This window comes from Barbus barbus (assembly GCF_936440315.1).
Source record: "Barbus barbus genome assembly, chromosome: 8".
Taxonomy (NCBI): Eukaryota; Metazoa; Chordata; class Actinopteri; order Cypriniformes; family Cyprinidae; genus Barbus; species Barbus barbus.
The window spans coordinates 12,237,258-12,252,322 of record NC_136736.1 but is presented as its reverse complement, the minus strand read 5'-3'; the positions used below and the strand labels follow the sequence as shown (position 1 = coordinate 12,252,322).

Sequence of the window (15,065 nt, the reverse complement as noted above, 5' to 3'; positions counted from 1 at the left end):
TAAAGTGTAATAATATATAATATTTCACAATATCAGTGTTTTTACTGTATTTGTATCAAATAAATGCAGCCTTTGTGTGTATAAGAGACTTACAGAAACATTTAAAAAATCTTACAGACCCCAAACTTCTGGATTCCTGAATTCAAGATGTATGCATTTTAATTGCATATATGAAATATAAAATATCCATCTATTTGGATTACACCGTTTTAAGATTGAAATTTAATAGCAATCATAAAGCAATTAGGTTTTAATTGTACAATAAGCAGGTTTGTTATATTTATCATCAATAAATCCAGTTTATTATATGTAAACCAGTCAAATACATTTTAATTAGCTAAATCTTGACTGTTCCTTCATTTCATACTTTTTAAATGATTACTGATATTAACTGATTTATGCTGATTCTAAGGAATTTGAATATGTTTTGAAAATATTATTTCAAACTCAAATGAATGCAAGTACTCTTTTATGGCATGATTAATTGTTATGAGTGGCAGTATTATCATTTAATGTAGACTTCTACAGTTCGTCTCCTGCATTTCCGATCCTGCTGTTGGCTATTTCTGATCTAAAGTGCTCATTTGCATTATTTGCATTTTCTAAATCCTTCAAGATTCCTAGGGACGTTGGGCAGTTTTCCTCATAACCTTCACTTCTCTCTCCCTATCTGAGATTGTGAGACTGTCTGAGCTGCACAGCCTCTCTAAGAGGAATAATGATGAAGGCGTTTGTGTGTGAGGAATGCTGCAGAGTGTGTCTGCTTTTAACTCTTCTTTGTTGTCTCTGTTGTGTATTTATGTGTTTGATGTCCATAAATGGATGATTTACCTCTTCAAAAAGTAGCATATAAGCATAAAAGTATGCAATTCACTACAATCGTACGTGAGCTGCATTTTTTTCCCACTCACTGACAGTATTTTCAAAATTTCCGTCTTTTATTCTATAAGGATGGTACAGTATACATTCTTTGTGGCATTTTTTTGTTCTGCAGGATGTGTACTGCCACAGCTTCATGGATGAATTCTGTCTCCCTTGCCTCAGTTACGCCGGTGAAACCTGGGTCAGTAGGAACTGAGAAGAATAAACCCGAGGAAAGGTAAGATGTAAACACACTTGTCCCTGAAGAACATGTATTATATGCTCATCCACACCTCCTTTCCATAGCATGTAATTAATTTGTTCCAATCTGTTAATCTAAGGAGTTTTGGCTCAACCTTTCCTGCACACACTCTCTCGCTGTCTCATTGATTCTTTCACTCGCACTCCAAGTCTCACTTAAGCTCTCAGCCTCAGGCTATTAACTCAATCACACATGCATTCACTCGCTCGCAAAGTCTTCATCTGTCATTGTTTAGACTCCGACTCGCACACTCACCAACTTTTCCTTCCCTCCTACACGTCGACACAACTCTGCTCTCTCTCTCTCTCTGTCATCTCTACTTTCTCAGCTCTATTTCCGACTCTACACCTGTACACACACACACATTTCCTCTCAGTCTCACACTTTCCAGGCAGGGACCATTGCAATGATCTATAGTACTGATCCAGACACAAAGATGCATTAACTTTCCATCCTATAAAATGAGTGATGCCCAGTGGCAGGTGATCAGACTCATTCAATTTAAAGTCATTCAATCTGTTAAAAAGCTGTTGGCAAAAAATGACTGACCTTCAGGAATGACGTCTTTTCTTATGTTGCAGTTGTAAAGAGCACATTTTCGTTAGAACTCCTGCAGTAACTTTCTGGGTGTCTGCCTGGGTCGTGTATTAACTTTAGGACACGTTGTTATGAGGCAATATATAAAACATTCAGCAGACTTGCAGGTGTTGAAAGGTGTTAAGCATTAGTGAAGAGAGTCTAGAGTACATTGCTGCTATATTCTCAATAACCACACTGGTTCTGTTCAAATCATGCAAATGAATAAAATCTTTGAGAAGTCATTGGAATGGACGATTAAAGATTTTATTCATTCTGAATTAGATACATTTTTTAAAGTTATGGATTTATTCATTTAAAATAAAAAGTAATGTTAATTTCATTACTTTTTTATTTATATATACTTACGAGTAGAGGGAGAAAGAGACAGCGTGAGAATTAAAAACAAAACAAAAAAAACATATGTCCTGGGATGTAACAGTATCACTATTATTTACCTGGAAATATTAGTTTTAAAATCATTCTGATGGTACACTAACTTCTAGTCTTGGAAATGAATACTAATCATGAAAATTTGTAAAATCTTAAAGTCATTTGAAATTGTGCTTTGTTAGTCCAATACAGTCTGAATTTTGTAAGATTATTAAAATATGTATGCAGTGAGTATGAATGTTTGGGTAAGTCATAGAAAAAGCCAATGAAATTCATAGGTCAAAAAGAGTGGAACGGTTTTGTGCTTTGTAAACGTAGTCCAAATCCACTCCAGGGGAACTTTGAGTAATAAATGGCAGGATATGCCTGAATGCTGCCAAAGCTTACTTTAAAATTTCTCTTTTTTTAATCATATCTACTCTTTGATGGCTATCTTCTTTCTCTTCTACTTCAACACTCTGCTTTGGGATTTTTATGGACAGACGTTAATCACGCAGACTGCTTTCATTGATAACTTCGGCTGAGTCCACTTTACAGCTAGATGGAAAGTCACGTCCTAATCCCCACCCTTCCGAATAGCGAAAGGCCCACTAACTGATTGCCTCCATTTTTCAGTGTCACCCTCAAGAAAGCAAAGGCTGTGTACCCCTGTGAGGCTGAACACGATTCCGAACTCTCTTTCCAGGTTGGCGCAATCTTCCATGACGGTAAGTGTTAACGTTATCACTGCCACAGGCACTCACCTGAATCCACAGACATATTGGATTTGGCGGGTCCTACAAGCACAAAAAAAAAAATTCTGATCTTATATCATCATAGGTGGAGGGAGGGAAGTGGGGCAGGGGTGTAACATCCCTTAAAATCAATTCACAAAGAATGAGACAGATAAAATAACACAAGGAAATGAGGGCCATACCCACTATCACAGCTCTTGTGTTCTGAAGACATTATCTCATCAACTTCAGAATGAAACATTTCAGAACTCTTGCTGAATTGGACTTACAATAAAAAGTCATTTGAGCCAATTTAAAATTAAAATTTTAGTTTATTGGCACCCCAAATAATACGTTATTTTACTTTAAAACGTGCTTGGGGAAAAAAAAAATATTACCAGATAAATACTATCTTTAATACTCAATTCTATAAAATTATCTAAACCAGCAAAATCATCAACTAGCATGAAATGCTGACATGAATTAATTTACAAAAAATTAAGGAATAAATAAAAATAAGAAAATAAATAAAAATGCCAGAAAGCCAATTTTAAAAGTATGTGCATTAAATAATAAATTACGTTTTTTATGTAAATTATTGCTGCTATAATATGAGAATGAAAATCGGATGGAATTTTAGATTCTGTACATTTTTATGTTAATTTGCATAATTATTGTAAATGTGATTTCAAATATGATTCTTTTTGCCATCTGCATGTTCCTTTGTTCATCATTTTTGTGTTTTTCTCCATTTTTCTGTCTTTCACCTGGACATCATTCACCTGTCATCATTTATCAGGGTGTTCTAATGCATTACATTTACTGAAATGACAGGTTGTCCTCTATCATTCAACAAAATCATAGTAACTACCTGTACAGGCATCCCGCTGTTTGCTCATACAGGCCTGCACATGTTACAGATCAGTGGTTCAGAATTCTCTGCCTTACGTCTAAGACAATGTTCAGCATCCTCAGTATGCAGTGTTAATTAACATTCACAGTTTTTCTTATCCTCAGCACAGACATAAACCCTAACATACATAATTCCTCAGTGCTGCTCTTGCATTGAATCTTTGCTGCTCTCATCTAAAAATTACTTTCACCCATTATTCACAAATCTCCCACCTCTTGTGTTTGCTTATTAAACACTTTGGCTAATTTAATAATTCTTTCTGCTCTATTTAACACACTTTGAACCCATTCTGCTTATTTGTCCCCAAAGTCATCAGGGATCTGCTATAGTTCTTCAAACTTTCCTAACTCGTACCCATGCAGTTTACATTCATCAGCCATGCTAACTATCCACATAAAACAATGTCTTCCATCCGATGAGGACTTCTTGCTTGTCTGACATGCAGTGTGACAGAAGAGCTGCAGTAAGACTTTTACCTGTGTGTTCGTGGTTTTGCTCTGCAGTGACGCTCTCCAGGGAGCCCGGATGGCTGGAGGGTGTGTTGGAGGGAAAGCGAGGACTCATCCCTGAAAACTATGTGGAGATACTGTAACCCCGAAAAGAACTATCCTCACACTTCTCTTTATATACATGGTATCCATGGTCTCGGCGGCTCTTTCACAATGGCACTGCTTGTCGTTCCTCCATCCTTCTCCACACTAAAGACAGTGAGTGAGAATATATATATACTGTATCCAAAAACACAGATGTTGCAGAAGTTCAAGTATAAGCTAAAATGTGCTGTATACATACAAAGAGACTGCACTTTTAGAAATGTAAATATAAATTTGCGTGGGAAAATATGTATCCGTCATTTTGACTTGGTTTTTTTTTTTTTAAATTGCATGTTTCGTAATTTTAGCCAAGTAGTTGTGGGTTGTTTAGCATTAGTATACTCAATATACAAAGATACCTTGAGTATCTTTGTATTTAATATTATCAAGTTGAATTTAATTGGGCATGTGATGATGTATAGTAAAACGTGTAACCTTATGACAGGGCAGTGAACATTGTCAGTTCATTGGAACACTAGAGAGCTTGTTAGACAAATTTAGTGCTTGTCGGTTATTGATATTGAAATTGGTATGTGATTACTTAATCTTTCGCATTGATTAAAACTGATGCCGTGCCTTAAATTTATTACACATGGCATGTTGGGATGCTGTTCAATAACTCGAACAGAGCAACTTTTTTTGCTATTCTTTATATAGGTTTTAACGTTATTTCGAAGAACAGAGACCGATAAATAAAAAAGTAACCCACACAATGACGTCAAATTAAATATTGCCAAGTCTTACATCTGTGTTGTATACATAGAATTATTTCTGTGCAAAGAAACTTAAAAGCCAGGCACTTTCGCTCTTTAAAGTTTAAAGTTTACCACATCGTTTTTGCAGAAACCTTAAAAATGGCAGGACTTCACTGATGTTTAATGAGACCATTTTCATTTTTCTAAGAGCCCTTGTTCAACGGGTTCATATTTGTGACTGAGCGTATCTGCGGTGATTTCAGACAGTGATTTATGACCTCTGCAAAGGTCTTGGCATTGATATAATTTTTCTGATGTTGATCAATGTTAAATAAATAAAGTGTTTTATTCTTATATCTTGCTTTTCATTTTTATTTATATGCCAAACTAGGTGTCTATAAATAACGGAAGCCATATGCTGCAGGGCGCTGTGGACCCCTAATGTGCTTACTGGGAAATAAACTAAAACATTTGTGATATGACTGTTGTTTAATGAAAATTAAAATAACATTGTGTGTAATTTTCTTAATGCCGTTTAACTTAATTGTGTGGATGTGCTCCCATCGAGGTCAAAAAGACACTACGGCTTCTGCTGAAGAGCTTGTCTAATAATTCAAAACTTCATTAGCTGATTAGTATAACCCAAAAATGTTTGCATTTGTTTAATAGCAATCTTGACCATACTGTATGAGTTATAAACAATAGCCACTTTCACACATGAAGCCCGTTAAATTACAATAAAATTGCTAGCTACCTCTTTCGGTAAATGTACCACATCTGTTGTTCACGCATGCAGTGGCTTTTCATTATTTATCCGTATTGCTGCCATTCACACATCTGTGCCAAAATACCATTAAAAACTCACTGATGCCATATTCTAGAAATCCAAAAAAAAAACAAGCTCTTTTATTTCAGTTAAGGTTTGTTGTGTTTCGCTACCACATTAATTTTAGTTTCTGTCCCATTTAATGATATTTCTTGCTAAATTAGATAGATTAGAGCTTTGTAATTGGCTCGAACTCTTAGTAAGTATTCTGATGGTTTATTGTAATTGTATTGTCCAAATATAAGCAGCATTTTGTTATTGGTACCTGTCATTTCAACACAACCGGATTTCTGTTGTATGTAAATGAACTGTTGTCTATTGCATACATTGCATTTAGAGAATAGTGGCTTATTCTCTCCCACACACTTCTAGCCCTGGAGCTGCTCTTCAGCTTTTACATTGAACCTCTCCCCCTTTAAGTGGATTAAATCTTCATTTCATAGCAGATTTGGACTGCCTCCTCATATACTGGGCTTGAACTGGAGCACACGGTAGTCTAGGCCCTTACCGTACACAGGATGGAGTGCTTGAAAACAAACCATTTGCATCAAAATAGACTATTTTGTTGGAGCCACAGCGCAGCGGTTAGCACACACTGTTTGGAGCAACTGGGTCGGGTTTAGGTTATTTCCTGTTTTCTGTTCCCATTTCCTTTCATGACCCCATCATACACACATAAGTGCACATTTTTCTTGCAGCATGACTGCAGTTTGTTCAACTGCGGTTAAAGGGATTTTTGTGGTTCCTGATCCTGTCAACATAAAATGACATTCGCAAACTGTTTTACTTCAGTAATGTGATATATTTCTCAGTAAAATGGGATGTTTCAAAATAAAGAATCATTTACTCATCCTGATATTTTTCCAAATCTGCATGACATTCTTTCTTTGGCAGAGCACAGAAGATATTTTTAAGAATGTTTCTGTGATTTGCCCATGCAAGGAAACTCAATGGGGTCCAAAACAACAATGGACCCATTTGACTGGGAATGTATGAAAAAAAAAAATCTTATTTTGTGTTCCACATAATAAAGTCAGAAAGTTTTGGAACTACACGAGTGTGTGTAAATGATGACAATTTTAATTTTGGTGTAAACACTAAAGTCACTTTCAAGTAAAGTCAGTTGACTTGGTGGCCATATTTGCAATAGCAAAAGCTATTTCGGCATGCAAGACCAACTTCTATCTATCTGAATGGGGAAATAGAGACTGGTTGCCTATTTAAGCTAACTTTTAAATAACATTTCTATGTTTATGTGCAGTAATTTTCACCAATTGGAATGAACCCTCTAATTTCAGATGTGAAGCATCCTGTTTGTATGAACCCTAATTCTGATTCACATATTCATTTACATGTGCATATTTAAAAGAAAGTTGACATTTGTGTCAGAAGAGCTTTTTAGAAAATACAGTATTCATGTGTAAACATGTAGCAGTAGTGTGCATGTGCACAAAGAATTTTTTAATGTGATTATGAAAATAGTCAGAATAAGCTTTTACAAATTTCATTCAAACTGAGCTCAAATTTGGTTAGATTAAGGTGTTTACGTGAAGCTTTTTCAGTCCAATTGAGCCATCAGGCTGATTATAAACTGCTTATTTAGGTGCATGTAAATGTAGCTATTGAGAAATACAAGACATTAAGTAAAATGAGTTGCGCACATTTAGTTTTTGGGCTAACCATCACTTTAAAAAATTTATAAAAAAAATGCCAGGTAGTAGGAGGGGAGGGGTTTGAAAAATAGTTCATGTTTGCATCACCCAAACTGGCAAGTTATTATACACAGGTGGAGTGATATATATATATATATATATATATATATATATATATATATATATATATATATATATATATATATATATATATATATATATATATATATATATATATATATATATATAATTATTTTTTTTTTTTTTTAATTACCAGTTCAATTTATGTCTTTCATATAATCTGCACCAAATCAAGACCAGGAATGCATAAATAATAAACAGGGTAAGTTCTTGAATTTTGATATCTGGACAACTGAAGTAAGTCACAGACTCTGTCTAATTAGCTTACAAAGCACCTCCGGACTGTGCGTGTTATCACACTTCAGTGCACTGTACACATTATTAGCGTGCAAATGTCTTCCAGACTGCTGTGAGATGTGTGTTCCTGAATGCGTGTGTTTGAGTGCCACATATTACATAATTATCATGACATGGCGGAGTCACAGACATCCAATAACTAATAGAGCAGATGATAGGACGAGACATGGGAGAGGGCTAAAAATAGACAACGTGTCGAAGAGCCGGGTGCTTACATACTCAAATGAGCCCGAGCTAATGAGATGGGCAAACTCACCCTCCCGCTATCCCGGTCTGCTTCATCTCACTTTCTCACCTTCTGGCTTTCTTTTTCTCTCCCTCTGTCTCCCTTTCACTTCAGTTTCCTTGGATGCAGTTTACCAAACAAGGTTCCCATCTGTCTCCCAATTTTATTTAATTTTTTTTATTTTTTTTGCATGGCCATGAGTTAAGACCAAATCACTATTTGCGCCCTGTCTCTCTGCCTGAAAGAATGAGAAGGCGCAATGCAGCACTGGTTTCATCCACCAAACTCTTAATGTTCTCATTTTGTTTCCCCCAGTGCGGTCAGCTTATCACTCCTCCTTGTTTTGTACAGTACAATATATACTGTACAAAACAAGGAGTACAATATATATATATAAAACTTTGGAGTGATAAAGGAGAAGATGAGATATCCAAAATCACTTCTGTTTAAACCTTTGACTCAAACAAAATGAAACAAGTTATATAGTGTTCAGATTTCTTTTCTGGAAATATATACACATACAATTAGTGCATATATAATAAAATTTTACATATTTAACCAACAGATCAAAAATGTGTATTTAAAAATAAATAAATGCATAAAATTGCAAATCTAAATGTAATCAGTCATGGGGAAGTATGGTAATATCTACCTGTATTCCTTTTTTTTTTCTTTTTTTTTTCGTAAGAACTAGAGTTTTTTTGTGCTGCATGCAGCTATGTATGAAATATAATCAAACTGTATTATTTCTCGGATGAATGAGACCGAGAAGGTGGGACAGTGAAAAACAAAACAGAAAAGGATCGAGTGTCTGCGAGCAGAGAATCTGGGGCACAGAAGCCGCCATGTGTGAAGCCACAGCCCTGAAATCTGCCTGATCCAATAGATTCTGTTTATCTGGCAGGACTACACAGCTTGCGCTATTGGCAATCTGGGAGAGATTTGGAGTGGGCTGCGGATTTGCGCAAAAGAGCAAAAGTAATACTGTCTACTCTCACAGTATGGCAAAGAAGCACATTTTTTAGAGGGCTTCTAACAAGGTTAATGGCGAATTTTCTCTCTGGGGACGTGGAGGTGTTACATTGTTAATGCTTATGTCCTTTGTCAGAAGATCTCGCTCTCTGGTGCTGTTTTCCGAGGATTTTTCTGTCACTGCTAGACCAGTAAATGCAGACGAGACTTGCTGTTTTCTTCACATATTACCTCAATCACTTACTTCCTCGTTCATGCTCATTTCCCCAGGAGAAATATAATTTGTTAAATCTAAAATCTGCCAGAGGATTGAATTAAGACTTTGTCAATCAAATCTACTCTCCTCTTTACTTTTAGAGTGCATTCTCTCGCTCTCTTTCTGTTTTCCATTGGGATTTGCCACATTCTGTATCCAGGTATTTTTTTTTTTTCCTTATCCATTCCTTTTCTTCCTACTGCTGCTGTTTCTTTCCACTCACTCAGCGCCCACTCAGATGTCTGCAGCATCCTATGATCCAATTCACTGTCTTCCTACTGTTATCCACTACAGTTGACCCCTAAATCTTTAAAACATCTATGAGCAGTAGCACTTTAAAGTTTATTAACATAGGTATAAGTTAGATATAGTTATTAGCTAACAATGAACAATACTTTGTCATTTATTAACCTAGGTCAGGGGCCTGGAGTGCCGATATCCTGCAGAGTTCAGCTCCAACCCTGAAAAAAACCTCGCCTGTAGCCGTAGTAATTCTGAAGACCTTGATTAGCTTATTCAGGTGTGTTTGATTAGGGTTGGCGCTAAACTCTACAGGACAGCGGCACTCCAGGACCGACATTGCCTACCCCTGACCTAGAGCAGCGGTTTTCAACTCGTCCATCTTCAGATCAGGATCAGAAAGCTCTCGGATTTCATCAAATAATTCTTAATTTGTGTTCCGAAGATGAACGAAGGTCTTGGGGGTTTGGAACGACTTGAGGGTGAGTAATTAATGACAGAATTTTTGGGTGAACTAACCCTTTAATTTATACAGCAACTAAAAATCTATTAGTATAGAAATAAAAATGAGCCTACATTTAATGAATGCTGTAAAAGTATTGTTTATTCTTAGTCCATGTTAACAAATTGAACTTTGAGTGTGAAAAACTTTATAATAAGCTCATTAGTTGACTCACTAGATGATTTTTTTTTTTTTCAGACAGATTTATTTACATAGTTATTTGAAAAGGAAGTCGATCATCCGAGAAAATCCACTGTATTTGAAAGTTTCAGTGGGAGTTGCAATTAAAAATGATCACAAAAGCAATACAAGAGCATGTAGTTTGTGAACTGTTCTTAAGTTAACCCAGAACTCGACTGTTAAATGGAAAAAAAACAGCGTATTTCATCGCTACAGTCAAATACACTTGCTAATGTATTTGAAATACTAGTCATTTTAGTGAAATAGTGGATGTTCTCCAGACAAAAAAATATATATATAAATTTGTATAAATTGCGATTTACAGCAGATGTAACATCCATTTCTGACCTTAGCAAAAGAAAGAGTGCACAGTAATTAATTGATAACAGGTTTATTGGAATCCCTTGATGTTTCTGCAAACACAGTTATGGCAAGATCTACATCAAGATATACAGGAACTAGTTGCATCTGTCTTTTGCTCATGTTGAATATTTCTTTACTGAGGAGATTTGCTAACAAGTATTGTACAAAGCACTGATTTGTTTTTTTTTAAAGGGAGAAAAAAAATCTAAATATGAACAGGAAATGCTCTTTTGTCACAAAAGAGATATGGCTTTGTCACTTTAAACAATGTATAGCACACAGATTCAGATTTATCCCCAAAAAAGAAAAATCAATATCCATTAACACAAGGGTGTTGATGTGCAAACACATGTGGTCTGTGGGTTTTCACTATTAAGCTGTATTTTATTCTGGTTCAACACACTCTGGTTACCTTGACCATGCTTTGCCCTTATTTTGCACAAAGGTGCTGCTTGGTGGTAATGTGATTTGTACAAATGCATAGTTTTACATATCATCAGACTCCCCAAAAACACATCTAAAAAGTCATATGCAGACTGTCAAAGCTGAAGTAACAAGCAACTCAAACGTGTGGATTCACACCAACTTTCAATATATCAAGCTTCATCATTTGGTGATGGAGAAATGCAAATTGCAAACATGCTGCAACAAGCATGGCAATCTATATTCTCTTAAGTTGCTGATGGACATCTGAATTCATATCAGACAGTTCCGGTTCAATTTTGCTCCCTGTCCTAGTTCTGTCTTTGGGTTTTTGAATTTGTTTCATACTATTTAAAGAAAATCAATATATTTTTCTTATACTGTATAAATAATAATAAAGAGCATTGTTGGTTCACAAGACAATAACTTGTGAAGCACTAAAGAAAAAAATAGTGTTTTTTTTGCTTGGTTTGATTTGTATTTAGATATTTATAAAAAAAAAAAAAATCTGGGATAAAAATATTTGGCAAACACAAGTACTTTTCCTTTCAGCTTAATATAGCTAACCTCTGATGTGAGCACTGCATTGTTTTTTATTATTATTATTAGATTTGTAGGTGAAGCGAAGAGGAAAAACACACAATTAGTTCACATTCCTACAGAGCAAAATGATAAGTTTTAAGTTAGTGACATTTAGGGAATAAACAAGCCTCTCTTGCTGTGAAATGTAAATATCAATTAAATGTATATCCATCATGCTCTCTGGCTCTTGCTCTGAATTCTGATTGATGGGCAGTCAGTAACTGTTAAGAGGGAAATGTGTGAACTTCATCCCAACGTCTGACAAATATTTAATATAGAAATGTTCCATACAACGCAACATAATAATTCACTGATTTATTTACAAATAGATACTGTAAAATGGTAACTTTTGTGAGAAAAAAGGCACAAGTTTCCCTTCTTAAATACACTGTAAACATCTTTTCAAAAAGCATGCATAAACATTTCACTTTACAAAAGATCTCATATACTTTTTTTAGACAAATTACTAATATATTGTGTCCAGCAAAATAGAATCTCTCAAAAATACTTCACATGCATCCTATGAACCTTTTAACATTTATTCTCATTTATAGATCTGTGTATTTAAAAAAGGGAAAGGTTGGAAAAAAGAGACTACTGCAAATCCATCAAATCAACGTACAGTGTATTGACAGGTCGGTGAAATGGGTTTTGCCTGGGTATCACAGATCACAGATTGATTTGATTGTTCTATTCAAATTAGATTTTTTTTGTCCTCCAACAGTCTTTTACCACCAACCAGCTACATCAAAAAAAGGCAAACATCAAAAGTTCTTGGACCTTTCCAGTTCACAAATGTCCCAACCTGATCCCCACCCCACCCCCAAAGCACAATACGTAACCAATACAATAGCAGAACATCTAATATCCCAATTATCACATTATGGTGTCTGTGCAAATCAAAATCAACCAATAGGATCCTATCAGAGAAAACCAACAATGCCCTCTCAAAAATAAGTCAACTATCCTGTGCCTTTAAGAAATTTGAGAGAAAAGAGAAAAGCAAATACACACACAAACAACACACACAAACCTTCATTGTCCTCAGACTCACAGTATTTGAGAACTAGCGGTACCTCTTTTGATTCCATCAGTAGCACAGTGGGGTTATGAAACACAAAACAGTGGTCCAGATTCCTTTTTAAGATACAATTCACTCAAGTACTCTCAAGTTGACTGGTACTTCCCCAAATAGCCAAGTTTTAATTGCAAGGTGGTTTAATTGCTTCCTATGTACAACGTTTAAAAAATAGTCCTGCAAGCAACAATTATAATCATACTATACACATATATTGTGTGTTTATGAGCAGGTTACTGTTGTTATTAGTCCGCGTAACCCTGTCTGTTTCTTACAATACACTACTACGTGGACTACAGCTGTTATTGTTGTTTACTAATATGCTTCAGAAAAGCTGATTTTCCCTATACAGTATCTAACTATACATGTGCTGCTACTGAAAATCAGCTACTATTTACGTTAAGAAAACAGAAGCACCTTGTTAGAAAATGGCTTCTAGTTGGATTGTTTCTTGGAAACGCAAAAACTTTGCAATCATATAAAATGCTTTTCTTGTGTGGAACTGTAAATTAGTACTGTATTTTCCTTGACGTCAAAAGGGAGCTGGTTTAGTAACAGCTTAGGTACAATTTACTAAAATTGCTACAGTCCAAGCGCGCACAAAATGTGGCATGTGTGTTTGCGTGAGCTCAATTTTTTACAAGACGAGCCATAATATTTGCTATATTGCAAAGTTTCTTCTTTTTTTTTTTCTCTCTGCCCGGTCCAATAGCATTTTTTCGGAGCTGCCATTTCTCAGCTTATCAATCATCAAGCCACCGCAGCACTGAATCAGCGTGGCCTATGTAAACATTTCAAGTCATCAAAAACACATGGATGCCATTTTTGCAGATACATTTAGATTTGGTTCTTTCTACAATTACTTCCGTGCACCAATTAGTCAAAATTCAGCTATATTTAACATTGTAGCCCTTGGAGTATCTTATTTCCTCTTTGCAAACACCCCAATTTAATCAATATTTCCATCTTAACCAGCAATAAAAAGCAGTTTTATTACTGAATCTTACTTGTAATTTTATGAGCGGCAGATAGGAGAGTTACATACAAACGCAATGGTATTTAGTGGCAGATTGACAGGTCTGAGAGTCAAGGAAATGTCTACTATATGGGCCCATATTTCTGTGTGTGTGACGTATTCACATGTGACTGTGCACTATAGCTTTACCAAAGAATATGGCTTCATATCCTTATAGAACACTGTCAGCATTGTCTTTGGGGGTAAGGAACGCATTGTCACATGAAATATGAGTTCTTCTCTGTTGGCTGGGTACAGAGATCGCTCTTTGCCTTCCCTCACTACGCAAGCCTTATATGGCTTTAAACCAAGCCTCTCGTTACGCCTTGCTTTGTGCATAGCGGGCTTGCTCTTGTTCGCTCTCTGAGGGCTGAGTGTCCTCTGCTTTTCCTCTCATGTGATCCTTCATTTTTCCCTCCTTTTGCGAGCTTTCAGTCATTTCTTGTGAAAGTAGAGGGTGTGTGTTAGGCCCGACTCCACCTTTGGTATTTGGTCACTGATCATTTCCACCAGCATCTCAGGGAACTCGACCTTCAGAGCCTGGGATTCACGGAAAGTGTAGAAACAAAAGTCCAACAGGCTCCCCACGAGCTGTAAAGAGAAAGAGAGAAGAGACTTCTGTCAAGGGAACTGTCAGATTTAATTCAAACTGACAGTGCTTATCATTAAAGAGACATTCTGGTGAAACATGAGTCTTGGTAAACATGTATTGATGAATTAGCAAAGAAAAGACTTCAGAGAGGCTGAGTTCATTTATGGATGCGCCGTCTCACTGACCAAAGCTGAAAAGCTTTTAGGGAAGAACTTGAACTTGTTTCTCTTCATCTTACAAATTAATAAATCAACACTGCTGTCAAGTGTTCTTCACCCCCAAGTGCAATTCAAAAACGTCTTTTCCAGTACTTTTGTGTGCTATTACAAAATGTTGAGCTGGTAGCAATGCAAAAAGTGATTAGCAATGAACAGCTCTCAGAAATGAACCGAGGCTCTAATCTCTCAGAGGCAACATGAAGGATGGCAGTTTTTCATTTGAATGCACACTTGATATAATAACTCTTTCATAATCTACAGCTGTAATTATTTTAACATCCGCTGATTTGAATTATTGATGGTTTTCAGCTTCTAACCACATGAGAAATTGTGAGCTACTTCTAATGAATGAATATTAAGTATTTATTAAAGAAATATCAGCTCATTCTGATTTGTTTCTAGACAAATATTTGAGCTACTTGATCTAAACCAGAATACATGTAGGTGTTTATTTTTTAGTCTTATTACAGTGCACTTATTACAGATATTATAGAAA

The 15,065-nt window shown here is 35.8% G+C and overlaps 2 protein-coding genes across 4 annotated transcripts in view; one reads left to right on the top strand and one right to left on the bottom strand.

Moving 5' to 3' along the window:
* Positions 1-5,362, top strand: part of LOC306873545 (rho GTPase-activating protein 10-like) — a 96,969-nt gene extending 91,607 nt beyond the window's left edge. For 2 of the 3 annotated variants that reach the window (XM_079422906.1, XM_079422905.1), the window contains 3 exons: positions 995-1,099; positions 2,708-2,799; positions 4,222-5,362. In XM_079422906.1, the coding sequence (XP_079279032.1) occupies positions 995-1,099; positions 2,708-2,799; positions 4,222-4,310 (286 nt within the window). In that variant the 3' untranslated portion in view covers positions 4,311-5,362. The remainder of the gene's footprint in view (positions 1-994; positions 1,100-2,707; positions 2,800-4,221) is intronic. The other variant, XR_013784501.1, reaches the window with a different exon arrangement.
* A 5,313-nt stretch (positions 5,363-10,675) lies between these two features.
* The window catches only part of LOC306874293 (mineralocorticoid receptor-like), a 76,322-nt gene continuing 71,932 nt past the window's right edge, over positions 10,676-15,065 (bottom strand). The window contains exon 9 of the mRNA XM_079424255.1: positions 10,676-14,350. Coding sequence (XP_079280381.1) covers positions 14,195-14,350 — 156 coding nt within the window. The 3' untranslated portion in view covers positions 10,676-14,194. The remainder of the gene's footprint in view (positions 14,351-15,065) is intronic.